The sequence below is a fragment of the Oncorhynchus clarkii genome, chromosome 31, assembly GCF_045791955.1.
Source record: "Oncorhynchus clarkii lewisi isolate Uvic-CL-2024 chromosome 31, UVic_Ocla_1.0, whole genome shotgun sequence".
NCBI lineage: Eukaryota > Metazoa > Chordata > Actinopteri > Salmoniformes > Salmonidae > Oncorhynchus > Oncorhynchus clarkii.
The window spans coordinates 26,744,297-26,769,737 of record NC_092177.1 but is presented as its reverse complement, the minus strand read 5'-3'; the positions used below and the strand labels follow the sequence as shown (position 1 = coordinate 26,769,737).

General features: G+C 43.7%; 1 protein-coding gene across 2 annotated transcripts in view; it reads left to right on the top strand.

Moving 5' to 3' along the window:
- LOC139390584 (protocadherin alpha-C2-like) overlaps positions 1-25,441 on the top strand; it is a 178,852-nt gene that overhangs the window by 42,392 nt on the left and 111,019 nt on the right. For both annotated transcript variants that reach the window (XM_071137795.1, XM_071137794.1), the window contains exon 2: positions 21,255-21,332. In XM_071137795.1, the coding sequence (XP_070993896.1) occupies positions 21,255-21,332 (78 nt within the window). The remainder of the gene's footprint in view (positions 1-21,254; positions 21,333-25,441) is intronic.

Genomic DNA, 25,441 nt, shown 5'->3' with positions numbered 1-25,441 from the left:
TGTAGATTTATGTAGACACTGTTGGTTAAGGGCTTGTAAGTAAGCATTTCATGATAAGGTCTACTACACCTGTTATGTTCGGCGAATGTGACAAATACAATTTGATTTGATTAGAACATTTGATTTGACTTGCATTGACATTGTATTGGCACTGACTCAACAAGGAAGAGCATTAAACGCTAAGTATAAGTAACGGAGTTGGTTTATTATCATTGTTGGTTCATTATCTCAGTGATTACAGTAGGCCAGGGGATCCATTAAGCAGTTTTTATGCCATGTCCTTTGCTTTGGTTCAGAGTGGGTAGGTCGCATCCAGTTAGTTCTGGTTCTATCTGGCATGGTTGGTTCTGCTGTAAAGGGTCATGTCAGTTCTGGTTGTGTCCCAGTCCAGTGAGCCCTGACCCTGTTTTCTCTCTGCAGTTAGCCTACACCCAGAGGATAGGTCTACTCTGTAGGTTATTTTCTCTCTGACTCTGCTCTCTTTCTCTATCCCCCTCTCTCAAACTTCCTCTCTCTCTCTCTCTCTCTTTCTCTCTCTCTCTCTCTCTCTCTCTCTCTCTCTCTCTCTCTCTCTCTCTCTCTCTTCCTCTGTCCCTCTTTCCAATCTATATATCTTCCTTTCCACCCCCCCCCCCCCTCTCTCTCTCTCTCTCTCTCTCTCTCTATCTCTCTCTCTCTCTCTCTTCCTCTGTCCCTCTTTCCAATCTATATATCTTCCTTTCTCTCATTTTCTCACGGTATCATTATGTCTGGATCTCTCTTGCTCTCATTTCTCTTGTTAATCAGTATATTGCCTGTTTCTCTCTCCTTTCATCCATTCCACTGACCCTCTGATCCCCTCCAAGTCTTTTCTCTCTGACTCTGTCCCTCCGATCTCTATCTCTTTCTCTTTCTCTCTCTTTCTCTTTTCTCTCTCTCTCTCTCTCTCTCTCTCTCTCTCTCTCTCTCTCTCTCTCTCTCTCTCTTTCTCTTTCTCTCTCTCTCTCTCTCTCTCTCAAATCACCTTCAAATCTTCTTAGGTATGATGGTACAAGCTTGGCACAGCTGTTTCTCCCATTCTTCTCTGCAGATCCTCTCAAGATCTGTCAGGCTGTATGGGGAGCATCGCCACATAACTATTTCCAGGTCTCTCCAGAGATGTCCAATCGGGTTCAAGTCCGGGTTCTGGCTGGGCCACTCAAGGACATTCAGAGACTTGTCCCGAAGCCACTCCTGTGTTGTCTTGGATGTGTGCATAGGGTCGTTGTCCTGTTGGAAGGTGAATCTTTGCCCCAGTCTGAGATCCTGAGCACTCTGGATCAGGTTTTCATCAATGATCTCCCTGTACTTTGCTCCGTTCATCTTTCCTTCAATCCTGACTAGTCTCCCAGTCCCTGCCGCTGAAAAACATCCCCACAGCATGATGCTTCCACCACCATGCTTCACCGTAGGGATGGTGCCAGGTTTCCTCCAGATGTGACACTTGGCATTCAAGCCAAAGAGATCAATCTTAATTTCATCAGATCAGAGAATCTTGTTTCTCATGGTCTGACAGTCCTTTAGGTGCCTTTTGTCAAACTCCAAGCGGGCTGTCATGTGCCATTTACTCAGGAGTGGCATCCGTCTGGCCACTCTACCATGAAGGTCTGATTGGTGGAGTTGTCCTTGTGGGAGGTTCTCCCATCTCCACACATGAACTCTGGAGCTCTGTCAGAGTGATCATTGGGTTCTTGGTCACCTCCCTGACCGATGCTCTTCTCCCCTGATTGTTCAGTTTGACCAGCTCTAGGAAGAGTCTTGTTGGTTCCAAACGCATTCCACTAAAGAATGATGGAGGTCACTGTTCTTGGTGACCTTCAATGCTGCAGACATTTTTTGGTACCCTTCCCCAGATCTGTGCCTCGAAACAATCCTGTCTCGGAGCTCCACCGGCAATTCCTTCAACCTCATGGCTTGGTTTTTTCTCTGACATGCACTGTCAACCGTGGGACCTTATATAGACAGGTGTGTTCCTTTCCAAATCATGTCCAACCAATGTAATTTACCACGGGTGGACTCCAATCAAGTTGTAGAATTTCAAGTCTCATGGCAAAGGGTCTGAATACTTATGTAAATAAGGTATTAAAAAAAAAGTATATATGTGCAAAAATGTATAAAAACCTGTTTTTGCTTTGTCAGCTGTTTCAACTTTGAAAAGCTAATCAAATGGCTACCCGGACTATGCATTGTGTCCCGCCACCCCCCTTAACTTATCTATTGTTTACCTAATACTTATTATTTACTTAAAAACTGCATTGATGGTTAAGGGCTTGTAAGTAAGCATTTCACTGTAAGGTGTACTACACCTTTTGTATTCGGCGCAGGTGGAACAGAAACGTTGATTTGATTAGGGGGTACTGTGTGTAGATTCATCAGTTTCTTTTCTTTTATTCAATCCATTTCAGAAGAAGGCCGTAACGTAACAAAATGTGGAAAAAGACAAGGGGTCTGAATCCTTTCTGAATGCACTGTACAGTTTCACATGCACAGCATAAGGTTTTCTGAATCAGCTGTCTGTTTTGAGCTCTTAAGGGGGAGGAATGTCAGTGTGGATACACAGTATCAGCCTTTACATAGTCTATACTCTTATCTTACAGTTTCAAATTATCTTAACTTGCTGTAGTCTATACTCTTATGTTACCATAGTCTATACTCTTATCTTACAGTTTCAAATTCTCTTATTTACCGTAGTCTATACTCTTATCTTACAGTAGCAAGTACTCTTATCTTACAGTAGTCTATACACATACAGTGGTCTATACTCTTATCTTGCAGTAGTCTATACTCTTACAGTAGTCTATACTCTTATAGTAGTCTATACTATTTTCTTACTGTAGTCTATGCACTTATCTTACTGTATGCTATACTATTTTCCTACTGTAGTCTATACTCTTATCTTACATTAGTCTATACTCTTATCTTACTGTAGTCTATACTCTTATCTTACTGTAGTCCATACTCTTATCTTACTGTAGTCTATACTCTTATCTTACAGTAGTCTATACTCTTATCTTACTGTCGTCTATACTCTTATCTTACAGTAGTCTATATTCTTACTGTAGTCTGTACTCTTATCTTACAGTACTCTGTCTGTACTCTTATCGAGTCTTGTGGAGCCTGTGTGTTCCCACAGCAGACCAAACAGATTGAGCTGGCTAGAGGTCACTAGGAGGTCATCCAAGTCACTGAGCCAGAAAAGCCACACAGTATAGAGTTATACGACCTAAACACATTTGTTGAACGTCCACTTGCAGAATGATTGCTGAAGAAAAGGAATATTTCGATGTTACTGTGACCTTTCATTCAAGATTGTACAAATGTTTGTGCCACACTGCAAAATGTTTTCCGCATGTTGAACTCAGCCCTGTTAAGCTGCCTGTCCACACACACTGTAACGACGCCCACTGCAGGCTGACTAGATGTAAGACGCCTACACTTGAATGTGGCCACAGTTGCTGATTGACACTTCACTGACGAATCTATTTAATGTTGACGTTTATCCACCGATAGAAGACTGAATGGAAAGTGTTTTTCTGGCTGTTGGAGATAGCAGAGCAGAGTCACCAACTGCAGGGTTTTGATTCCCCTGTGGCCATTTGCCCTTCCTGGTGTGTTCACATCCTGGGTAAGGCTGGGCCCGTTATGAGAGATTTCAGTTGTGTATTAAATGTCCCAGGTGGGTTGACGTCCTGCATGATCCCCCACACGTAGGCTACATACACAGGCCTACACACACACACACACACACACACACACACACACACACACACACACACACACACACACACACACACACACACACACACACACACACACACACACACCATTGGTTAATGCATGCGTCTTGACCTTTGTATTTCCATTCATATGTGAATAGGCCAGGTCTCAGAAGACCACTGTTCTCTCTATTCCCTGTACATATGTTTACAACTCTATATTCACAGGTTAATGGGATGACGATGCTCCCGTGTTGGCTGCTTTTATCTAACTGTGTCTTTTTAAGGGTTCCAGCCTTGCTGGAAATCTCTCTTTGATACATTTTGAGCCCTGCTTTCCTGGAAATAACTGCCCACGATTGAGAGTACTTGAGGCCTGGACAGTGAGTGACTCATCTAGCCCACATGTAGTTTTTTATGTCCCTCTCTGTTTCTGTCTGTGGGCTGTTTATTTTTAGGGAGACCATCTGCCATAAAGAAGATTTTTCAGAGATTTGGGCATTGTGGGTAATAACTGCATTATAATAGCTTAACGTCAGTGAGACAACCATCTGCACAGCGAGACAGACCTGCTCAAGCTTTGCCTGTCAAACCTATTTATCCACCCTTCTTTCCTGTGTGTGTGTTTGTGTGTGTGTGTTGTTCCTCTGCCTCTGTCAGTCAATGCTCTCCTCTACTCTCTTTCCCACCATCTTATCTAGTGGGTGTCCTGTATGAATTAACAGTGGGATGTCGGTGTAATGGAGGAGCATTACGCTATGAGACTAAATGACTCAGACAGCCTTCTCTCTCTTCTCCCCATCTATCACCCTCTCCCTCCTTCTTTCCCCCTCTCCCTCCATCTCTCCCCCCTCTCCTTCCATCTCTCCCCCCTCTCCTTCCATCTCTCCCCCTCTCCTTCCATCTCTCCCCCCTCCCTCAATTTCTCCCCCCTCCCTTCTTCTCCCCGCTCTCCTTCCATCTCTCCCTCCATCTCTCCTTCCTCTCCCTCCTTCTCTCCCCCCTCTCCCTCCATCTCTCCCCCCTCTCCCTCCTTCTCTCCCTCCTCTCCTTCCATCTCTCCCCCCTCTCCCTCCATCTCTCCCCCTTTCCCTCCATCTCTCCCCCTTTCCCTCCATCTCTCCCACCCTCTCTCTCCATCACTTTCCCCCTCTCTGTCCATGACACTCCCCTTTCCCTAATTCTCTCCACCCTCCCTCCTTCTCTCCCCCCTTCTCGCATCCCTCCCTCCTTCTCTCTTCCTCTCCCCTTCTCCCTCCTTCTCCCCCTTCTCCCACCTTCCCCCCTCTCCCTTCTTCTCTCCCCCTCTCCCTCCTTCTCTCCCCCTCAACCTCCTACTCTCTCCCCCTCCCTCCTTCTCTCCTCTCCAAGATTATCTCCCCCTCTCCCTCCTCCTCTCCATCCTTCTCTCCCCCTTTCTCTCCTTCTCTCCCCCCTCTCCCTTATTCTAACAGCCACTCTGTTTCTTAGCTATTTCCCACTTGCTCTCTCCTTAGTTTCTGCTTCTTACTTTCTCTCACTCCATCTTCCCTTCTCTCTCACAAAGAGCTGATCTTGCTATCTCCACCTCCTCCCACACATCCTGTTTCTCCCTCGATCATTCTCTCTCTCTTATGCCCCCCTCTGTCTCCTAGTGTGAGTGCAGTCTGATGTAAAATGGCTGACACCTTTCTCCTTCTCTCTCTCCCTGTGTCTGCTCCATTGGTTCCTCCTCTCCTATATTCTCCCCTTTTCTGTTTCATTGTCCTCCTTTAATTTATTCCCCCACTATCTGCTCTCATTTCTGTCCCTTTTCCTTTCCTTTTATTTTCTTATCTTTCTTGTAATTTCCTTTCCTCTTTCCTGACAAGTCTCAGTCAGTCTGTCTCTTTGTCTGTAGGGACAGTCTTCACCCCATCCTCACTTTTCCAAATCTATATTCCTGTCAGTCTGTCTGTTTGTCTATGGTGGGAGTTCCCCTCTCCTCCCTTCTACCCAGTCTCATTCTCTGTTCCTCTTTGGGGACAGTCCTCTCCTCTCCTCACCCCATCCTCTCTTCTTTCTGTGGGGACAGTCCTCTCTTCTCCATACCCCATCCTCTCTTCTCTCAGTGGGGACAGTCCTCTCCTCTCCTCACCCCATCCTCTCTTCTCTGTGGGGACAGTCCTCTCTTCTCCACACCCCATCCTCTCTTCTCTCAGTGGTGACAGTCCTCTCCTCTCCTCACCCCATCCTCTCTTCTCTCAGTGGGGACAGTCCTCTCCTCTCCTCACCCCATCCTCTCCTCTCTCAGTGGGGACAGTCCTCTCTTCACCACACCCCACCCTCTCTTCTCTCTGTGGGAACAGTCCTCTCTTCTCCACACCCCATCCTCTCTTCTCTCAGTGGGGACAGTCTTCTCCTCTCCTCACCCCATCCTCTCTTCTCTGTGGGGACAGTCCTCTCTTCTCCACACACCATCCTCTCTTCTCTCAGTGGGGACAGTCCTCTCTTCTCCACACCCCATCCTCTCTTCTCTCAGTGGTGACAGTCCTCTCCTCTCCTCACCCCATCCTCTCTTCTCTCAGTGGGTACAGTCCTCTCCTCTCCTCACCCCATCCTCTCCACTCTCAGTGGGGACAGTCCTCTCTTCACCCCACCCCACCCTCTCTTCTCTCTGTGGGAACAGTCCTCTCTTCTCCACACCCCATCCTCTCTTCTCTCAGTGGGGACAGTCCTCTCCTGTCCTCACCCCATCCTCTCTTCTCTCAGTGGGGACAGTCCTCTCTTCTCCACACCCCATCCTCTCTTCTCTCAGTGAGGACAGTCCTCTCCTCTCCTCACCCCATCCTCTCCTCTCTCAGTGGGCACAGTCCTCTCTTCTCCTCACCCCATCCTCTTCTCTCTCAGTGGGGACAGTCCTCTCTTCTCCTCACCCCATCCTCTGTTCTCTCAGTGGGGACAGTCCTCTCTTCTCCTCACCCCATCCTCTCTTCTCTCAGTGGGGACAGTCCTCTCCTCTCCTCACCCCATCCTCTCTTCTCTCAGTGGGGACAGTCCTCTCCTCTCCTCACCCCATCCTCTCCTCTCTCAGTGGGGACAGTCCTCTCCTCACCCCATCCTCTGTTCTCTCTGTGGAGAATGAAGCTATCATCAGCAGTGCCTTTCACCTGTGCGTGGCTGCGACAGTGACAGTGAGAGGGAAAGGGCTACCTTTCACAGTCTCTGTAGCCTCAAGCACCGAGACTAAAATATTGTACTGTATCTGTGTGGTGAGATTTTGGGACTCTTTGTGTCATTCTGATTCAGTTTTAACTGAGTTGTAGTTGATTGCTTTTGACCGTGTGGTAGTCGGCCTATGTGACAATACTTTGTTTGAGAGGGTTCAGAGTGTGTATTTTTGACTCTGTGGTCAGTGACAGTGTGACTCTGATATTGTGTGAGTTATGTGTAGACAAGGTTAACGAGTTGCTGAGTGTGTAGCATTGGGGCGAGGAAGGCATGACTACTATGTGCGTGTGCACATGCATGTACGTGTGTATGTGTGCCTGTTTACATATGAGTGTGTGTAGATGTGACATGTACATGTAGGGTAAACTACAGACCTCAGCACTAGTCTGCAGACCTCTATCCTATCAGTCATCAGACCTCTATCATATCAGTCATCAGACCTCTATCCTATCAGTCATCAGACCTTTATCCTATCAGACATCAGACCTCTATCCTATCAGTCATCAGACCTCTATCCTATCAGTCATCAGACCTATATCCTATCAGTCATCAGACCTCTATCCTATCAGTCATCAGACCTCTATCCTATCAGTCATCAGACCTATATCCTATCAGTCATCAGACCTCTATCCTATCAGTCATCAGACTTCTATCCTATCGGTCATCAGACCTCTATCCTATCAGTCATCAGACTTCTATCCTATCAGTCATCAGACCTCTATCCTATCAGTCATCAGACCTCTATCCTATCAGTCATCAGACCTCTATCCTATCAGTCATCAGACCTATATCCTATCAGTCATCAGACCTATATCCTATCAGTCATCAGACCTCTATCATATCAGTCATCAGACCTCTATCCTATCAGTCATCAGACTTCTATCCTATCAGTCATCAGACCTCTATCCGATCAGTCATCAGACCTCTATCCTATCAGTAATCAGACCTCTATCCTATCAGTCATCAGACCTCTATCCTATCAGTCATCAGACCTCTATCCTATCAGTCATCAGACCTATATCCTATCAGTCATCAGACCTATATCCTATCAGTCATCAGACCTATATCCTATCAGTCATCAGACCTCTATCATATCAGTCATCAGACCTATATCCTATCAGTCATCAGACCTCTATCATATCAGTCATCAGACCTCTATCCTATCAGTCATCAGACTTCTATCCTATCAGTCATCAGACCTCTATCCGATCAGTCATCAGACCTCTATCCTATCAGTAATCAGACCTCTATCCTATCAGTCATCAGACCTCTATCCTATCAGTCATCAGACCTCTATCCTATCAGTCATCAGACCTCTATCCTATCAGTCATCAGACTTCTATCCTATCAGTCATCAGACCTATATCCTATCAGACCTCTATCCTATTAGTCATCAGACCTCTATCCTATCAGTCATCAGACCTATATCCTATCAGACCTCTATCCTATCAGTCTTCAGACCTCTATCCTATCAGTCATCAGACCTCTATCCTATCAGTCATCAGACCTCTATGCTATCAGACCTCTATCCTATCAGTCATCAGACTTCTATCCTATCAGTCATCAGACCTATATCCTATCAGACCTCTATCCTTTCAGTCATCAGACCTCTATCCTATCAGTCATCAGACCTCTATCCTATCAGTCATCAGACCTATATCCTATCAGACCTCTATCCTATCAGTCATCAAACTTCTATCATATCAGTCATCAGACCTATATCCTTTCAGACCTCTTTCCCATCAGACCTATATCCTATCAGACCTCTATCCCATCAGACCTATATCCTATCAGACCTCTATCCCATCAGACCTATATATCCTATCAGACCTCTATCCTATCAGACCTATATCCTATCAGACCACTTTCAGTCATTGAACTACATAAAGAGACACCTAAGACAATACAGCATTGTAGCAACACATGACGTCACAGTCATCAGACCTCTATGCTATCATACCCCTATGCTTTCAGACCTCTATGCAATCAGACCTCTATGCTATCAGACCTCTATGCTATCAGACCTCTATGCTGTCAGACCTCTATGCCATCAGACCTCTATGCTATCAGACCTCTATGCTGTCAGAACTCTATGCTATCAGACCTCTATTCTATCAGACCTCTATGCTATCAGACCTCTATGCTATCAGACCTCTATGCTATCAGACCTCTATGCTGTCAGAACTCTATGCTGTCAGAACTCTATGCTATCAGACCTCTATTCTATCAGACCTCTATGCTATCAGACCTCTATGCTATCAGACCTCTATGCTATCAGACCTCTATGCTGTCAGACCTCTATGCTATCAGACCTCTATGCTATCAGACCTCTATGCTATCAGACCTCTATGCTATCAGACCTCTATGCTATCAGACCTCTATGCTGTCAGACCTCTATGCTATCAGACCTCTATGCTATCAGACCTCTATGCTATCAGACCTCTATGCTGTCAGACCTCTATGCTATCAGACCTCTATGCTATCAGACCTCTATGCTATCAGACCTCTATGCTATCAGACCTCTATGCTGTCAGACCTCTATGCTATCAGACCTCTATCCTTTCAGACGTGTCGTAGAGCATCCTGATGAGACCGGGATAGATGGTTTAGATATCAGCAGTGTGTCATAGCCGGGCTCCCGAGTGGCGCAGCGGTCTAATGCACTGCATCTCGGTGCAAGAGGCGTCCCTACAGAACCTGGTTTGATTCCAGGCTGGTATCACAACTTGCCATGATTGGGGGTCCCATAGGGTGGCGCACAATTGGCTCAGCGTCGTCAAGGTTTGGCCAGGGTAGGCCGTCATTGTAAATTAGAATTTGTTCTTAACTGACTTGGCTAGTTAAATAAAGGTTAAATAAAAATAAATGAATAGCCTGTAATGATATGATGAAGGAGAGATGGTTTACATACTAGATCAGCTACTCTGATAAAGTAGGCCAGTTAACATATTATCACACCGGGTAACGAGACCATTGTTTAACTCTCATAAGAGTTGCGTGTTAAAAGCCGAAGACTTTTTCCAGGAAATCAAACAGACGGTAAAACCACCCAAACGTTACATGTGATGTAATTCTGTTTCCCTTCCTGTCTGTCTGTGATTGGAGTAGAGAGGAAAGAAGCGTGGTCATGCGGTTGCTTTGCTGATCTCCTGTTGACTTCTATAACTACCTAATTCACACTCCCTTTCCAGTGCCCTCTGGCATAGTTCTGAATCAAAGTGTTTCTGCCCCTTGTGTCGTCGAGTCGTTTCCTCTGACCTTGTCTAGCTCTCACTACAAACACACAATGCTCCCGATTCCTCCTGGTGCTCGGGTTTAAATCTGCTTCCATGAAGACTTCCATTCTGCCGGTGCTGTCAGAATTCCCAGTTTTCCAGGATTAGGGTGTCCGTTAAACACGTGTCAGTGATAATTCCACTTTGTTGCTTGGGTAATGCGATTAGCGGGAAACGTCTTAACGGTGCCATGAAAAGTGGATTTGTAAAAGCAGAGCTGAGAGAAAGAACAAACGGGGACGTCAGTCTCAGAGGAGTGGTTGACTTGTGCCACTTCTTTCCACTCTACTCCTCTCCATTCTGTCTCTTTGGCCTCTCTTTTTTTCCTATATTTTTCTCTTTCTGGGATATTTTTTTTTCCCTTTCTCACAGCATTGTCACTCTTTCTCTCCTTGTGTATTCCCATCCTAAATCTTTGTTGTGTCCATCTCCTTCCTCATATCTACTGTCTCCCCTCCCTCTTCATATAAACTGTCTCCCCTCCCTCTTCATATAAACTGTCTCCCCTCCCTCTTCATATATACTGTCTCCCCTCCCTCTTCATACAGTTGAAGTCAGAAGTTTACATACACCTTAGCTAAATACATTTAAACTCAGTTTTTCACAATTCCTGACATTTAATCCAAGTAAAAATTCCCTGTCTTAGGTCAGTTAGGATCACCACTTTATTTAAAGATTGTGAAATATCAGAATAATAGTAGAGAGAATGATTTATTTCAGCTTTTATTTCTTTCATCACATTCCCAGTGGGTCAGAAGTTTACATACACTCAATTAGTATTTGGTAGCATTGCCTTTAAATTGTTTAACTTGGGTCAAATGTTTCGGGTAGCCTTCCACAAGCTTCCCACGATAAGTTAGGTGAATTTTAGCCCATTCCCCCTGACAGAGCTTGTGTAACTGAGTCAGGTTTGTAGGCCACCTTGCTCGAACACCCTTCTTCAGTTCTGCCCACAAATTGTCTATGGGATTGAGGTCAGGGCTTTGTGATGGCCTCTCCAATACCTTGACTTTGTTGTCCTTAAGCCATTTTGCCACAACTTTGGAAGTATGCTTAGGGGTCATTGTCCATTTGGAAGACCCATTTGCGACCAAGCTTTAACTTCCTGACTGATGTCTTGAGATGTTGCTTCAATATATCCACATACTTTTCCTCCCTCATGAAGCCATCTATTTTGTGAAGTGCACCAGTCCCTCCTGTAGCAAAGCACCCCCACAACATGATGCTGTCACCCCCGTGCTTCACGGTTGGGAAGGTGTTCTTCGGCTTGCAAGCCTCCCCTTTTTTCCTCCAAACATAACGATGGTCATTATGGCCAAACAGTTCTATTTTTTTTCATCAGACCAGAGGACATTTCTCCAAAAAGTACGATCTTTGTCCCCATTGTGCAGTTGCAAAACCGTAGTCTGGCTCTTTTATGGCAATTTTGGAACAGTGTCTTCTTCCTTGCTGAGCGGCCTTTCAGGTTATGTCGATATAGGACTTGTTTTACTGTGGATATAGATACTTTTGTACTCGTTTCCTCCCGCATCTTCACAGGGTCCTTTGCTGCTGTTCTGGAATTGATTTGCACTTTTCTCACCAAAGTACGTTAATCTCTAGGAGACAGAATGCGTCACCTTCCTGGGCAGTGTGACGGCTGCCTGGTCCCATGGGGTTTTTGCTTGCGTATTATTGTTTGTACAGATTAACGTATAGTTTGTTAACAAGAAATATGTGGAGTGGTTGAAAAACTAGTTTTAATGACTCCAACCTAATTGTATGTAAACTTCTGACTTCAACTGTATATACTGGCTCCCCTCTCTCTTCATATATTCAATAAAATTCAATGGGCTTTATTGGCATGGGAAACATGTGTTAACATTGCCAAAGCAAGTGAGGTAGATAATATACAAAAGTGAAATAAACAATACAAATTAACAGTAAACATTACACATACAGACATTTCAAAACAATAAAGACATTACAAATGTCATATTATACATATATATATATATATACAGTGCCTTGCGAAAGTATTCGGCCCCCTTGAACTTTGCAACCTTTTGCCACATTTCAGGCTTCAAACATAAAGATATAAAACTGTATTTTTTTGTGAAGAATCAACAACAAGTGGGACACAATCATGAAGTGGAACGACATTTATTGGATATTTCAAACTTTTTAAACAAATCAAAAACTGAAAAATTGGGCGTGCAAAATTATTCAGACCCTTTACTTTCAGTGCAGCAAACTCTCTCCAGAAGTTCAGTGAGGATCTCTGAATGATCCAATGTTGACCTAAATGACTAATGATGATAAATACAATCCACCTGTGTGTAATCAAGTCTCCGTATAAATGCACCTGCACTGTGATAGTTTCAGAGGTCCGTTAAAAGCGCAGAGAGCATCATGAAGAACAAGGAACACACCAGGCAGGTCCGAGATACTGCTGTGAAGAAGTTTAAAGCCGGATTTGGATACAAAAAGATTTCCCAAGCTTTAAACATCCCAAGGAGCACTGTGCAAGCGATAATATTGAAATGGAAGGAGTATCAGACCACTGCAAATCTACCAAGACCTGGGCGTCCCTCTAAACTTTCAGCTCATACAAGGAGAAGACTGATCAGAGATGCAGCCAAGAGGCCCATGATCACTCTGGATGAACTGCAGAGATCTACAGCTGAGGTGGGAGACTCTGTCCATAGGACAACAATCAGTCGTATATTGCACAAATCTGGCCTTTATGGAAGTGGCAAGAAGAAAGCCATTTCTTAAAGATATCCATAAAAAGTGTTGTTTAAAGTTTGCCACAAGCCACCTGGGAGACACACCAAACATGTGGAAGAAGGTGCTCTGGTCAGATGAAACCAAAATTGAACTTTTTGGCAACAATGCAAAACGTTATGTTTGGCGTAAAAGCAACACAGCTCATCACCCTTAACACACCATCCCCACTGTCAAACATGGTGGTGGCAGCATCATGGTTTGGGCCTGCTTTTCTTCAGCAGGGACAGGGAAGATGGTTAAAATTGATGGGAAGATGGATGGAGCCAAATACAGGACCATTCTGGAAGAAAACCTGGAGTCTGCAAAAGACCTGAGACTGGGACGGAGATTTGTCTTCCAACAAGACAATGATCCAAAACATAAAGCAAAATCTACAATGGAATGGTTCAAAAATAAACATATCCAGGTGTTAGAATGGCCAAGTCAAAGTCCAGACCTGAATCCAATCGAGAATCTGTGGAAAGAACTGAAAACTGCTGTTCACAAATGCTCTCCATCCAACCTCACTGAGCTCGAGCTGTTTTGCCAGGAGGAATGGGAAAAAATTTCAGTCTCTCGATGTGCAAAACTGATAGAGACATACCCCAAGCGACTTACAGCTGTAATCGCAGCAAAAGGTGGCGCTACAAAGTATTAACTTAAGGGGGCTGAATAATTTTGCACGCCCAATTTTTCAGTTTTTGATTTGTTAAAAAAGTTTGAAATATCCAATAAATGTCGTTCCACTTCATGATTGTGTCCCACTAGTTGTTGATTCTTCACAAAAAATACAGTTTTATATCTTTATGTTTGAAGCCTGAAATGTGGCAAAAGGTCGCAAAGTTCAAGGGGGCCGAATACTTTCGCAAGGCACTGTATATATATATATATATATATACAGTGTTGTAACAATGTACAAATGGAACACAAGGGAATATAAATAAGCATAAATATGGGTTGTATTTACAATGGTGTTTGTTCTTCACTGGTTGCCCTTTTCTTGTGGTAACAGGTCACAAATCTTGCTACTGTGATGGCACACTGTGGAATTTCACCCAGTAGATATCGGAGTTTATCAAAATTGGATTTGTTTTCGAATTCTTTGTGGATCTGTGTAATCTGAGGGAAATATGTCTCTCTAATATGGTCATATATACTGTCTCCCCTCCCTTTTCATATATACTGTCTCCCCTCCCTCTTCATATATACTGGCTCCCCTCCCTCTTCATATATACTGGCTCCCCTCCCTCGTCATATATACTGTCTCCCCTCCCTCTTCATATTTACTGTCTCCCCTCCCTCTTCGTATATACTGCTCCCCTCCCTCTTCATATATACTGTCTCCCCTCCCTCTTCATATATACTGTCTCCCCTCCTCTTCATATATACTGTCTCCCCTCCCTCTTCATATATACTGGCTCCCCTCCCTCTTCATGTACAATGCCTCCCCTCCCTCTTCATATATAATGCCTCCCCTCCCTCTTCATATATACTGTCTCCCCTCCCTCTTCATATATACTGTCTCCCCTCCCTCTTCATATATACTGTCTCCCCTCCCTCTTCATATATACTGTCTCCCCTCCCTCTTCATGTATAATGCCTCCCCTCCCTCTTCATATATACTGTCTCCCCTCCCTCTTCATATATACTGTCTCCCCTCCCTCTTCATATATACTGTCTCCCCTCCCTCTTCATATATACTGTCTCCCCTCCCTCTTCATATATAATGCCTCCCCTCCCTCTTCATATATACTGTCTCCCCTCCCTCTTCATATATACTGTCTCCCCTCACTCTTCATATATACTGTCTCCCCTCCCTCTTCATATATGTCTCCCCTCCCTCTTCATATATGTCTCCCCTCACTCTTCATATATACTGTCTCCCCTCACTCTTCATATATACTGTCTCCCCTCCCTCTTCATATATGTCTCCCCTCCCTCTTCAAGTGATCCAACATGTTTTGAGCACTTTGATTTCCATGACTGATCAAAAGGTATTTTCTCATGGACTTCTCTTGTCCCTCTGCAGCAGACATACAGTGAGAAATATGTTTCGAACATCAAGTCACAATACAATCACAGTTTTGAATCGCAATACATATGGGCACACAAGTATCATGATAATATCGTATTGTGAGGTCCCTGGCAATTCTCAGCCCTAGTAGATCGAGAGGCTAGAAATGTTTGAACAATTTAAATACATTTGTGAAGCATGCATTAAATTATTCATCTTCTATTGCCATGGTCACAAGGAGATGTATGGCTGAAGTTGTCAACCCTGTTACGGTCAACCCTGTTACGGTCAACCCGGTTACGGTCAACCTTGTTACTTTATTAGGCACTTAATAGGCACTTACTACAGTCCTTTACAAACATTTTATTTAACCTCTTGACAGTAGAGGATGCCTGGTTGCTCTTTAAAAGCACTTTCCTCTCCATCTTATATAAGCATGCCCCATTCAAAACATGTAGAACTAAGAACAGATATAGCCCTTGGTTCACCCCAGACTTGACTGCCCTTGACCAGCACAAAAACATCATGTGGCGTTCTGCATTAGCATCGAATAGCCCCCGCGATATGCAACATTTCAAGGAAGTCAGGAACCAATATACTCAGTCAGTTAAGAAAGCGAAGGCTAGCTTTTTCAAACAGAAATTTGCTTCCTGTAGCACTAATTCAAAAAAGTTTTGGGATACTGTAAAGTCCATGGAGAATAAGAGCACCTCCTCCCAGCTGCCCACTGCACTGAGGCTAGGAAACACTGTCACCACCAATAAATCTATGATAATCGATCATTTCAAAAAGCATTATTCAACGGCTGGCCATGCTTTCCACCTGGCCACCTCTACCCCAGCAAACAGCTCTGCACCCTCCTCAGCATCTTGCCCAATTCCCTACCCCCCCCCCCCCACCCCCCCTGCGCTTCTCCTTCACCCAAATCCATGTTCTGAAAGAACTGCTAAATCTGGATCCCTACAAATCAGCTGGGCTAGACAATCTGGACCATCTCTTCTTAAAATTATCCACCGAAATTGTTGCAACGTGTATTACTAGCCTATTCAACCTCTTTCGTATCGTCTGAGATCCCCAAAGATTGGAAAGGGGGAGACACTCTAGACCCAAACTGTTATAGACCTATATCAGTCCTGCCCTGCCTTTCTAAAATCTTTGAAAGCCAAGTTAACTAACAGATCACTGACCATTTCAAATCCCACCGTACCTTCTCTGCTGTGCAATCTGGTTTCCGAACTGGTCATTGGTGCACCTCAGCCACGCTCAAGGTTCTAAACGATATCATAACCGCCATCGATCCACCTCTACGCAGACAACACCATTCTGTATACATCTGGCCCTTCTTTGGACACTGTGCTAACAAACTTCCAAATGAGCGTCAACGCCATACAACACTCCTCCCGTGGCCTCCAACTGCTTTCAAATGCTAGTAAAACTAAGTGCATGCTCTATAACCGATTGCTGCCCGCACCCACCCGCCCGTCTAGCATCACTACTCTGGATGGTTCTGACCTAGAATATGTGGACAACTACAAATACCTAGGTGTCTGATTAGGTTGTAAACTCTCCTTCCAGACTCACATTAAGCATCTCCAATCCAAAATTAAATCTAGAATTGGCTTCCTATTTCGCAACAAAGCATCCTTCACTCATGCTGCCAAAATACAGTACCCTCGTAAAACTGACTATCCTACCGATCCTTGACTTCGGTCCCCAACACTCTACTCAGCAAACTGGATGTAGTCTATCACAGGGTTTTATCCCCAAAGCCCCATATACTACCCACCACTGCGACCTGTACGCTCTCGTTGGCTGCATATCCGTCGCCAAACCCACTGGCTCCAGGTCATCTATAAGTCTTTGCTAGGTAAAGCCCCACCTTATCTCAGCTCACTGGTCACTATAGCAACACCCACCCGTAGCATGCGCTCCAGCAGGTATATTTCACTGGTCACCCCCGAAGCCAACACTTCCTTTGGCTGTCTTTCCTTCCAGTTCTCTGCTGCCAATGACTGGAACGAATTGCAAAAATCTCTGAAGCTGGAGTCTTGTATCTCCCTCTCTGACTTTAATAAGGATAGCCCCCCTTTTTCCCCCCATTTTCGCCGAAAATTACATACCCAAATCTAACTGCCTGTAGCTCAGGCCCTGAAGCATGGAAATGCATATTCTTGATAACATTTGAAAGGAAACACTTTGAAGTTTGTGGAAATGTGAATTGAATGTATAAGAATATAACACAATAGATCTGGTAGAAGAAAATACAAAGAAAAAACAACCATTGTTTTTCTACCACCATCTTTGAAATGCTAGAGATAGGTCACAGTTCTAGCCATCTCTCTGGTTGTAATTCCGATAGTGTCCAAAAGATGGCAGCAGTGTATGTGCAAAGTTTCAGATGGATAACTTGAAGTATGAGCGAACTACAAGACTTTTAGTGTGAAGTCCCCAGGTACATTAGGGCACATCGTGAAGGAGGTATTCACATTCATATTATATTTTTCTGCAAGAATATAATCAAATCTGTATACTTGGACTTTAATTTAACTTTCCAAGTATTAGTAGCCATATTATAAGATCAACATTTGCAAATAACCAGTTTTCATAACTTCATAACTCTGAATATCCTTATAAATGTTGTCCAAAATGAAAAGGCATGCTGTCGTACAAGGTTAGTAGCTACATTTTACGACATATACATGGTTTGTTAAAGTTAAAGTCCAGCTCATTGGCTATCTATCTAGCTTTGTTTGACCCCAATTGGTGCTTATTTGACACAGATACAGTCGTTCAAGTGATGACAGCCTGCTTCATCGGCATGCCAAGAAGGCGTCGCTCTCTGACCAATTATGGTGTCCTATAGGATATACTACACCCCTAATGATATAGTGAAGTCTTGTTACCTTCTAGGATCTCTGAAAAATACATACAAATGTGATTTGACTTTTTGAAACAACTTGTAGGGTGAGATTTTCACAGATTCTTTTCTTTGCAAATTGAACGAGTGGAAATACAAAATTGATCGTGCATGCTATATGGACCCTTTTAGGATATGAAAAAGGATTTTATCTAACAAAACGACACTTCGTATTATCTCTGGGACCCTTTGGATGATAAATCAGAGCAATATTTGAAAATGTAAGTACACATTTCACCTTCAGAGGTGAATTTATCAAACCTATCGTGGTGAAAAAAGTGTTTTGTTGTTTGGAGCTCTCCTCAAACAATAGCATGGCATTTTTTTGCAGTGATAGCTACAGTAAATTGTACAGTGCAGTTATTTTAACAGGAATTTAAGCTTTCAGCCGATATAAGACACTTATATGTATCGAAATTTGTTGTTTATCTAAAATCTGCGATCTTGACATAACGCTCAGCATGATTTACAACTGTCCTGTTGATGGAACCCCAATCCTTAAGTTAAGCATCAGCTGTCCGAGCCTGTACACAGCCAATCTGTAAATAGCACACACGACTACCTCATCCCCATATTATTACTTATCCTCTTGCTCTTTTCCACCCCAGTATCTCTACATGCACATCATCATCTGTACATCTATCACTCCAGTATTAAAGCTAAATTGACATTATTTTCACCTCTAGGGGCTGTTTATTGCCTTACCTCCCTACTCTTCTACATTTTCACAAACTGTACATAGATTCTTCTATTTTTCTTTTATTTTTTGTGTTCTTGACTGTACGTTTGTTTATGTGTAACTCTGTGTTGTTTTTGTCGCACTGCTTTGCTTTATCTTGGCCAGGTCGCTCTCAACTCGCCTACCTGGTTAAAAAAAGGTGATATATATATATATATATATATATATGTATGTATGGGAAAACCCCTGAAAAATGTCGCCCAGTTACACTATTCAAAAGGCACCTAATTGGTGGAATAACCCAGATGGCAGAAATAAATATAACGGCCCAGGTTAACAGGGTTTTAATTGCCTGGCTACCCAGACTCCTTGCTCAGGCCAAACACTACGCCACGCCCATGGATGTTAGTTTCTTCTCCTCAATGAGTCTTGATCTGAGTACCTCCCCAACCCTTTACCGAACGCGAACACATTCACAGCCGTCTGATTGGTCCAGAAACCGATGGGTTGGGTCAGAGTCAGAACACGCGTAGGTAAAGCGGTGGGTTGAAAAATCCTCGTTTGCTTTGATACTCTGATTGGTTAGAGCTCATCCAATCACTAATGACTTTGTTTTGTACAACACCCCTCGCGCCCCTCGTTCCCACAAATGACTTAAATTATGGCAGTCTCAGGCTAAAGTATGTAGCGAATGACAGAGCAGCGGAAGAATTGAGTGTGAGTCTTCAGACTAGGGTCTTTAGCCCCCTTAGAGAACTGTAATGTATGTTGGACATGTGACCTACATACAGGGCACCAATGGAATGTAGCATACACACACACACCACATTGGTTAATGCATGCATCTGGCATGACAGCAAGGCTTTTGATGATGCATGTGTTGGGGAGATGTCCATGTACGTGATTCAATTTTTATGTTGAAAGTGGAAGGTTTTCCAAGAAGAACTACAGTGAGAGGTGAAGCTTTGGGAACGGCTGAGTTATTATTTTATAAAGTGGAGAAGGCTGAGAAACCCTTTCAAACTGCTTCCAAAGTCTCTCTCTCTCTCTCTCTGCAGACCAGAGCTTCTCTGCATTATTCAGTCCTATCTGAAGAAGTGGGTCAAGGCCTCCCACACCATGGCTGGTCCTAGCGGCCCACACAGTACTGTAAACTGCCTGCATACCTCCTAATACGTATGAAGGAGGCCGGTATTACAAAAATACGTTAAGGCTGCACTGCTATCTTATATATATCTGTCTATTGAGAAAGACAGCCGTTCTGTGGATGATTAGGCTGTCAGTAAGAAGCATGGTGTGCCCGGGTTTAGATTTCTGTGTAAATGGAGATTTGCTGGGTGTCTTCAGCGAGTCATTGTGTAGATGAGTATCTGGCCGAGAGAGCTGGGTTTTGTACAGCTGTGTACTCTGTCTCTCTTGTTCAGAACACGATGGGAGTTTGTCTTTTTAATTTCCGCAGGGAAGAGAGATGCACGCATGGTAGCATCCCAGACAAATGTAATACCTGAACCACGGATATAGTTTATGTGCTGTGTGTCTGAGAGTCAATGTATTTATCAAGCAATATGTGGTTTTGTGGGTGGTTGAGAGAATGTGTATTTATCAATTGATATGTGGTTTGTGGAGGTGGGTGAGAGTGTGTGTATTTATCAAGCAATATGTGGTTTTGTGGAGGTGTTTGAGAGTGTGTGTATTTATCAATTGATATGTGGTTTTGTGGGTGGTTGAGAGAGTGTGTATTTATCAAGCAATATGTGGTTTTGTGGAGGTGGTTGAGAGTGTGTGTATTTATCAATTGATATGTGGTTTGTGGAGGTGGGTGAAAGTGTGTGTATTTATCAATTGATGTGTGGTTTTGTGGGTGGGTGAGAGTGTGTATTTATCAAGAGATATGTGGTTTTGTGGGTTGGTGAGTGTGTGTATTTATTAAGCGATGTGTGGTTTTGTGGGTGGATGAGAGTGTGTATTTATCAAGCGATATGTGGTTTTGTGGGTGGGTGAGTGTGTGTATTTATTAAGCGATGTGTGGTTTTGTGGGTGGGTGAGACTGGGTGTATTTATCAAGCGATATGTGGTTTTGTGGAGGTGGGTGTATTGTGAGGAGAATCTAATCATCTCATCTCTAGTCGAGAGCCAGGGTTTAGAAAGGAACTAAAGGAAAAATCCCCCTCTCCTGGTCAAAGGCTGAACTAACTCAATCACTGTGTGTGTGTGTGTGTGTGTGTGTGTGTGTGTGTGTGTGTGTGTGTGTGTGTGTGTGTGTGTGTGTGTGTGTGTGTGTGTGTGTGTGTGTGTGTGTGTGTGTGTGTGTGTGTGTGTGTGTGTGTGTGTGTCAATGTTCAGTGATGTGCTGACGCTGAGTGCGTGTTCAGAGAGGTATTGATGGCTATTGCTAATGTGTTTCTCGTCTGTATTGTTTAGCTGGAGGAAGGGGGTTCTGGCCCATATCCTGTTCACTCACACACAAACATGTGCGTGTGCTCTTTACACATATATGTGCATGTGTAACAGTGATTAAATGCGTTGTGAATATCACCCAGTTTAAATACAGTATGTACAGTTGAATGCAGCATGGCTGCATTCTTGGCAATTCCGGACACATTTCTCTGTTTTTCCCTGCAAGCCTAACAGACGTGGGGTGGCAGATCATATTGTTTGTGCGCTACAAATGTTTGTTGTGTTTCTGTTTTGGATACAGATGAGAAGTGAAACGTTAAGGCAGGATCCCCGAAGTCGCCCCCAGTCTCTCTCACACACACAACCCAGAAAACTAACGGTATAGTAAAATCCCTGATTATACGTGTTTCAATGTCGTCTTAGTCTCTCTCTATACGTGTGTAATAGTGTGTCACTGACAGTGTTTGTACATAATAGATGCCTATTCTGTCCTCGTGGGCTCCCTGTCCTCGGTTCATGGTAGTGCTCTTTAGAATGGGGAGATGAGGGAGGGGTAGGGGAACTGGGAGGGGGGGAGCATGTGTGTCACGTGGGTGAAAGGGGGGAGGTAGCGAAGCAGTTATGCTGTGGGGCTCTTACCCCTCCGAAGGTGGCCCCAAGGGGACTGTGATTCTATCGGACACCGCCTGTGTCCCAGACACTCTTTGAGAGCAAATCAAAGAGCTTTTTATAGGCGTGTGAGGTCTGGACAGCCTATCAGAGTTATTTTTGCTGATGCTTATTGTGTGGATACCCAATCAACAGCCAACCATGGCCTTGGTTTTGATAGCATGGTTGTTTTCCTCTAACACAGGTCATTCCTCTGTCTCGTACACTACTAATCCAGACACTACTAAACTATTAACCCAGACACAACTAAACTATTAACCCAGACACTACTAAACTACTAACCCAGAAACTACTAAACTACTAATCCAGACACTACTAAACTAGTAATCCAGACACTACTAAACTAGTAGCCCAGACACTACTAATCAAGACACTACTAATCAAGACACTACTAAACTACTAACCCAGACACTACTAAACTACTAACCCAGACACTACTAAACTATTAACCCAGACACTACTAAACTAGTAGCCCAGACACTACTAAACTACTAACCCAGACACTACTAAACTACTAACCCAGACACTACTAAACTGGTAACCCAGACACTACTAAACTAGTAACCCAGACACTACTAAACTAGTAACCCAGACACTACTAAACTACTAACCCAGACACTACTAAACTACTAACCCAGACACTACTAAACTATTAACCCAGACACTACTAAACTAGTAACCCAGACACTACTAAACTACTAACCCAGACAATACTAAACTACTAACCCAGACACTACTAAACTACTAACCCAGACAATACTAAACTACTAACCCAGACACTACTAAACTACTAACCCAGACACTACTAAACTACTAACCCAGACACTACTAAAGTACTAACCCAGACAATACTAAACTACTAACCCAGACACTACTAAACTACTAACCCAGACAATACTAAACTACTAACCCAGACACTACTAAACTACTAACCCAGACAATACTAAACTACTTACCCAGACACTACTAAACTACTAACCCAGACAATACTAAACTACTAACCCAGACACTACTAAACTACTAACTCAGACAATACTAAACTACTAACCCAGACAATACTAAACTACTAACCCAGACAATACTAAACTACTAACCCAGACAATACTAAACTACTAACCCAGATACTACTAAACTACTAACCCAGACAATACTAAACTACTAACCCAGACACTACTAAACTACTAACCCATACAATACTAAACTACTAACCCAGACACTACTAAACTACTAACCCAGACACTACTAAACTACTAACCCAGACAATACTAAACTACTAACCCAGACACTACTAAACTACTAACCCAGACAATACTAAACTACTAACCCAGACACTACTAAACTACTAACCCAGACAATACTAAACTACTAACCCAGACACTACTAAACTACTAACCCAGACAATACTAAACTACTAACCCAGACACTACTAAACTAGTAACCCAGACAATATTAAACTATTAACCCAGACACTACTAAACTAGTAACCCAGACACTACTAAACTACTAACCCAGGAACTACTAAACTAGTAACCCAGACACTACTAAACTAGTAACCCAGACAATACTAAACTATTAACCCAGACACTACTAAACTAGTAACCCAGACACTACTAAACTACTAACCCAGACAATACTAAACTACTAACCCAGACACTACTAAACTAGTAACCCAGACACTCGCATGCATGCTGACTTCCAATTAGATTCAGCTCTGCAGCTTCAATAACACACTGTCGTCTGTTGACTTCAGAAATGATAGTTTGCTTGGTCTTTTCCGAGAGGTCACATTTCCTTATGCACAGTTATTCTGATATGAAAGATGATCGCTGTAGCATTACGTTCATGTCTTTCTATCAATTTGACATAAGCCATGAAGGCACGAAGGTAGACAACAGTGTGATTTCAGCCATGGTAAGATGCTAGTTTTCATCCAGTTATTTTGCTGTCACAGTGCAGTAGCTAATTATGTGAGTCCAAAGCATTGTGGGCATTGTGCCATTGTTTTCCATGTGAGTGTTGTGTTTGGTTACTCGGTCTGTATCTATATATGCCGGGTGTGTGTGTGTGTGTGTGTGTGTGCACGCTGCATATTGCTGTGTCCTGGTTTTCATCTAGTTCCTTCCTGTGACTCTGGTCCCGCCCCTGTCCTACTTATCCAGGAACGAGGGGAACACAGATTTGGAAATAAATGATTAAGTACTAGTTGGATTAAATACTGGGAGCGATTCATCGTGTGTGTGTGTGTGTGTGTGTGTGTGTGTGTGTGTGTGTGTGTGTGTGTGTGTGTGTGTGTGTGTGTGTGTGTGTGTGTGTGTGTGTGTGTGCATATGATGTTTAAAAACTCCTCAAATCTATCTCTGAATAATTTGAGGTTATGAAAAATGTATTTAAGGAATAGGCAATTGGCCATGTGATGTTACACAAGTTATGGGTTTCTTCTGCATGACTTCCCATCTTTACACATTTCTCTCTGCTCTCATTTCTCCATCCCTCTCTTCCTTCTTTCTTTCTCTTTCAGCTCTCTTCCACTTTCTCTCTCTCCCTCACTCCCCGTCTCTCCCTCGTTTTCTCTCCACCTCTCTCATTCTCTTCCACTTTCTCTCTCTCCCTCACTCCCTTCCTGCTCTCTCTCTCCCTCACTCCCCGTCTCTCCCTCATTTTCTCTCCACCTCTCTCATTCTCTTCCACTTTCTCTCTCTCCCTCACTCCCCTTCTCTCCCTCGTTTTCTCTCCATCTCTCTCATTCTCTCCCATTTTACTGTATTTCTCACTCACCGTCTCTCCCTCGTTTTCTCTCCACCTCTCTCATTCTCTCCCATTTTACTGTATTTCTCCCTCCCCCTTTCTCTCTCTCGTTCTCTCACTTGCCTTCCACTCTCTCCCTTCCTCCTCTCTCCATCCCCCCTTCCTCCTCTCTCTCTCTCTCTCTCCCTGCCTTCCTCCTCTCTCTCTCCCTCATTTACTCCTCTCTCTCTCCCTCCTTTCCTCATCTCTCTCTCCCTCCTTTCCTCCTCTCTCTCTTCCTCCCTTCCTCCTCTCTCTCTCCCTCCTTTCCTCCTCTCTCTCTCCCTCTCTTCCTCCTCTCTCTCTCCCTCCTTTCCTCCTCTCTCTCTCCCTCCTTTCCTCCTCTCTCTCCCTCCTTTTCTCCTCCCTCTCTCTCTCCCTTCCCATTGTACCACAGTAGCTTTGTCAGTAGCGTAATGCTGCAGTAGGGTGGGGTTTTATTGATAGCATTATTATAACACACTCCTGCATAGTCTGTCTGTTACACAAGCCTACAGAGGACTGTAATAGTCTCTGTTACACAAGCCTACAGAGGATTGTAATAGTATGTCTGTTACACAAGCCTACAGAGGACTTTAATAGTATTCCTGTTACACAAGCCTACAGAGGATTGTAATAGTCTATGTTACACAAGCCTACAGAGGATTGTAATAGTCTGTCTGTTACACAAGCCTACAGAGGATTGTAATAGTCTGTCTGTTACACAAGCCTACAGAGGATTGTAATAGTCTGTCTGTTACACAAGCCTACAGAGGTTGTAATAGTCTGTCTGTTACACAAGCCTACAGAGGATTGTAATAGTCTGTCTGTTACACAAGCCTACAGAGGATTGTAATAGTCTGTCTGTTACACAAGCCTACAGAGGACTGTAATAGTCTGTCTGTTACACAAGCCTACAGAGGACTGTAATAGTCTGTCTGTTACACAAGCCTACAGAGGACTGTAATAGTCTCTATGTTACACAAGCCTACAGAGGACTGTAATAGTCTCTATGTTACACAAGCCTACAGAGGACTGTAATAGTCTCTATGTTAC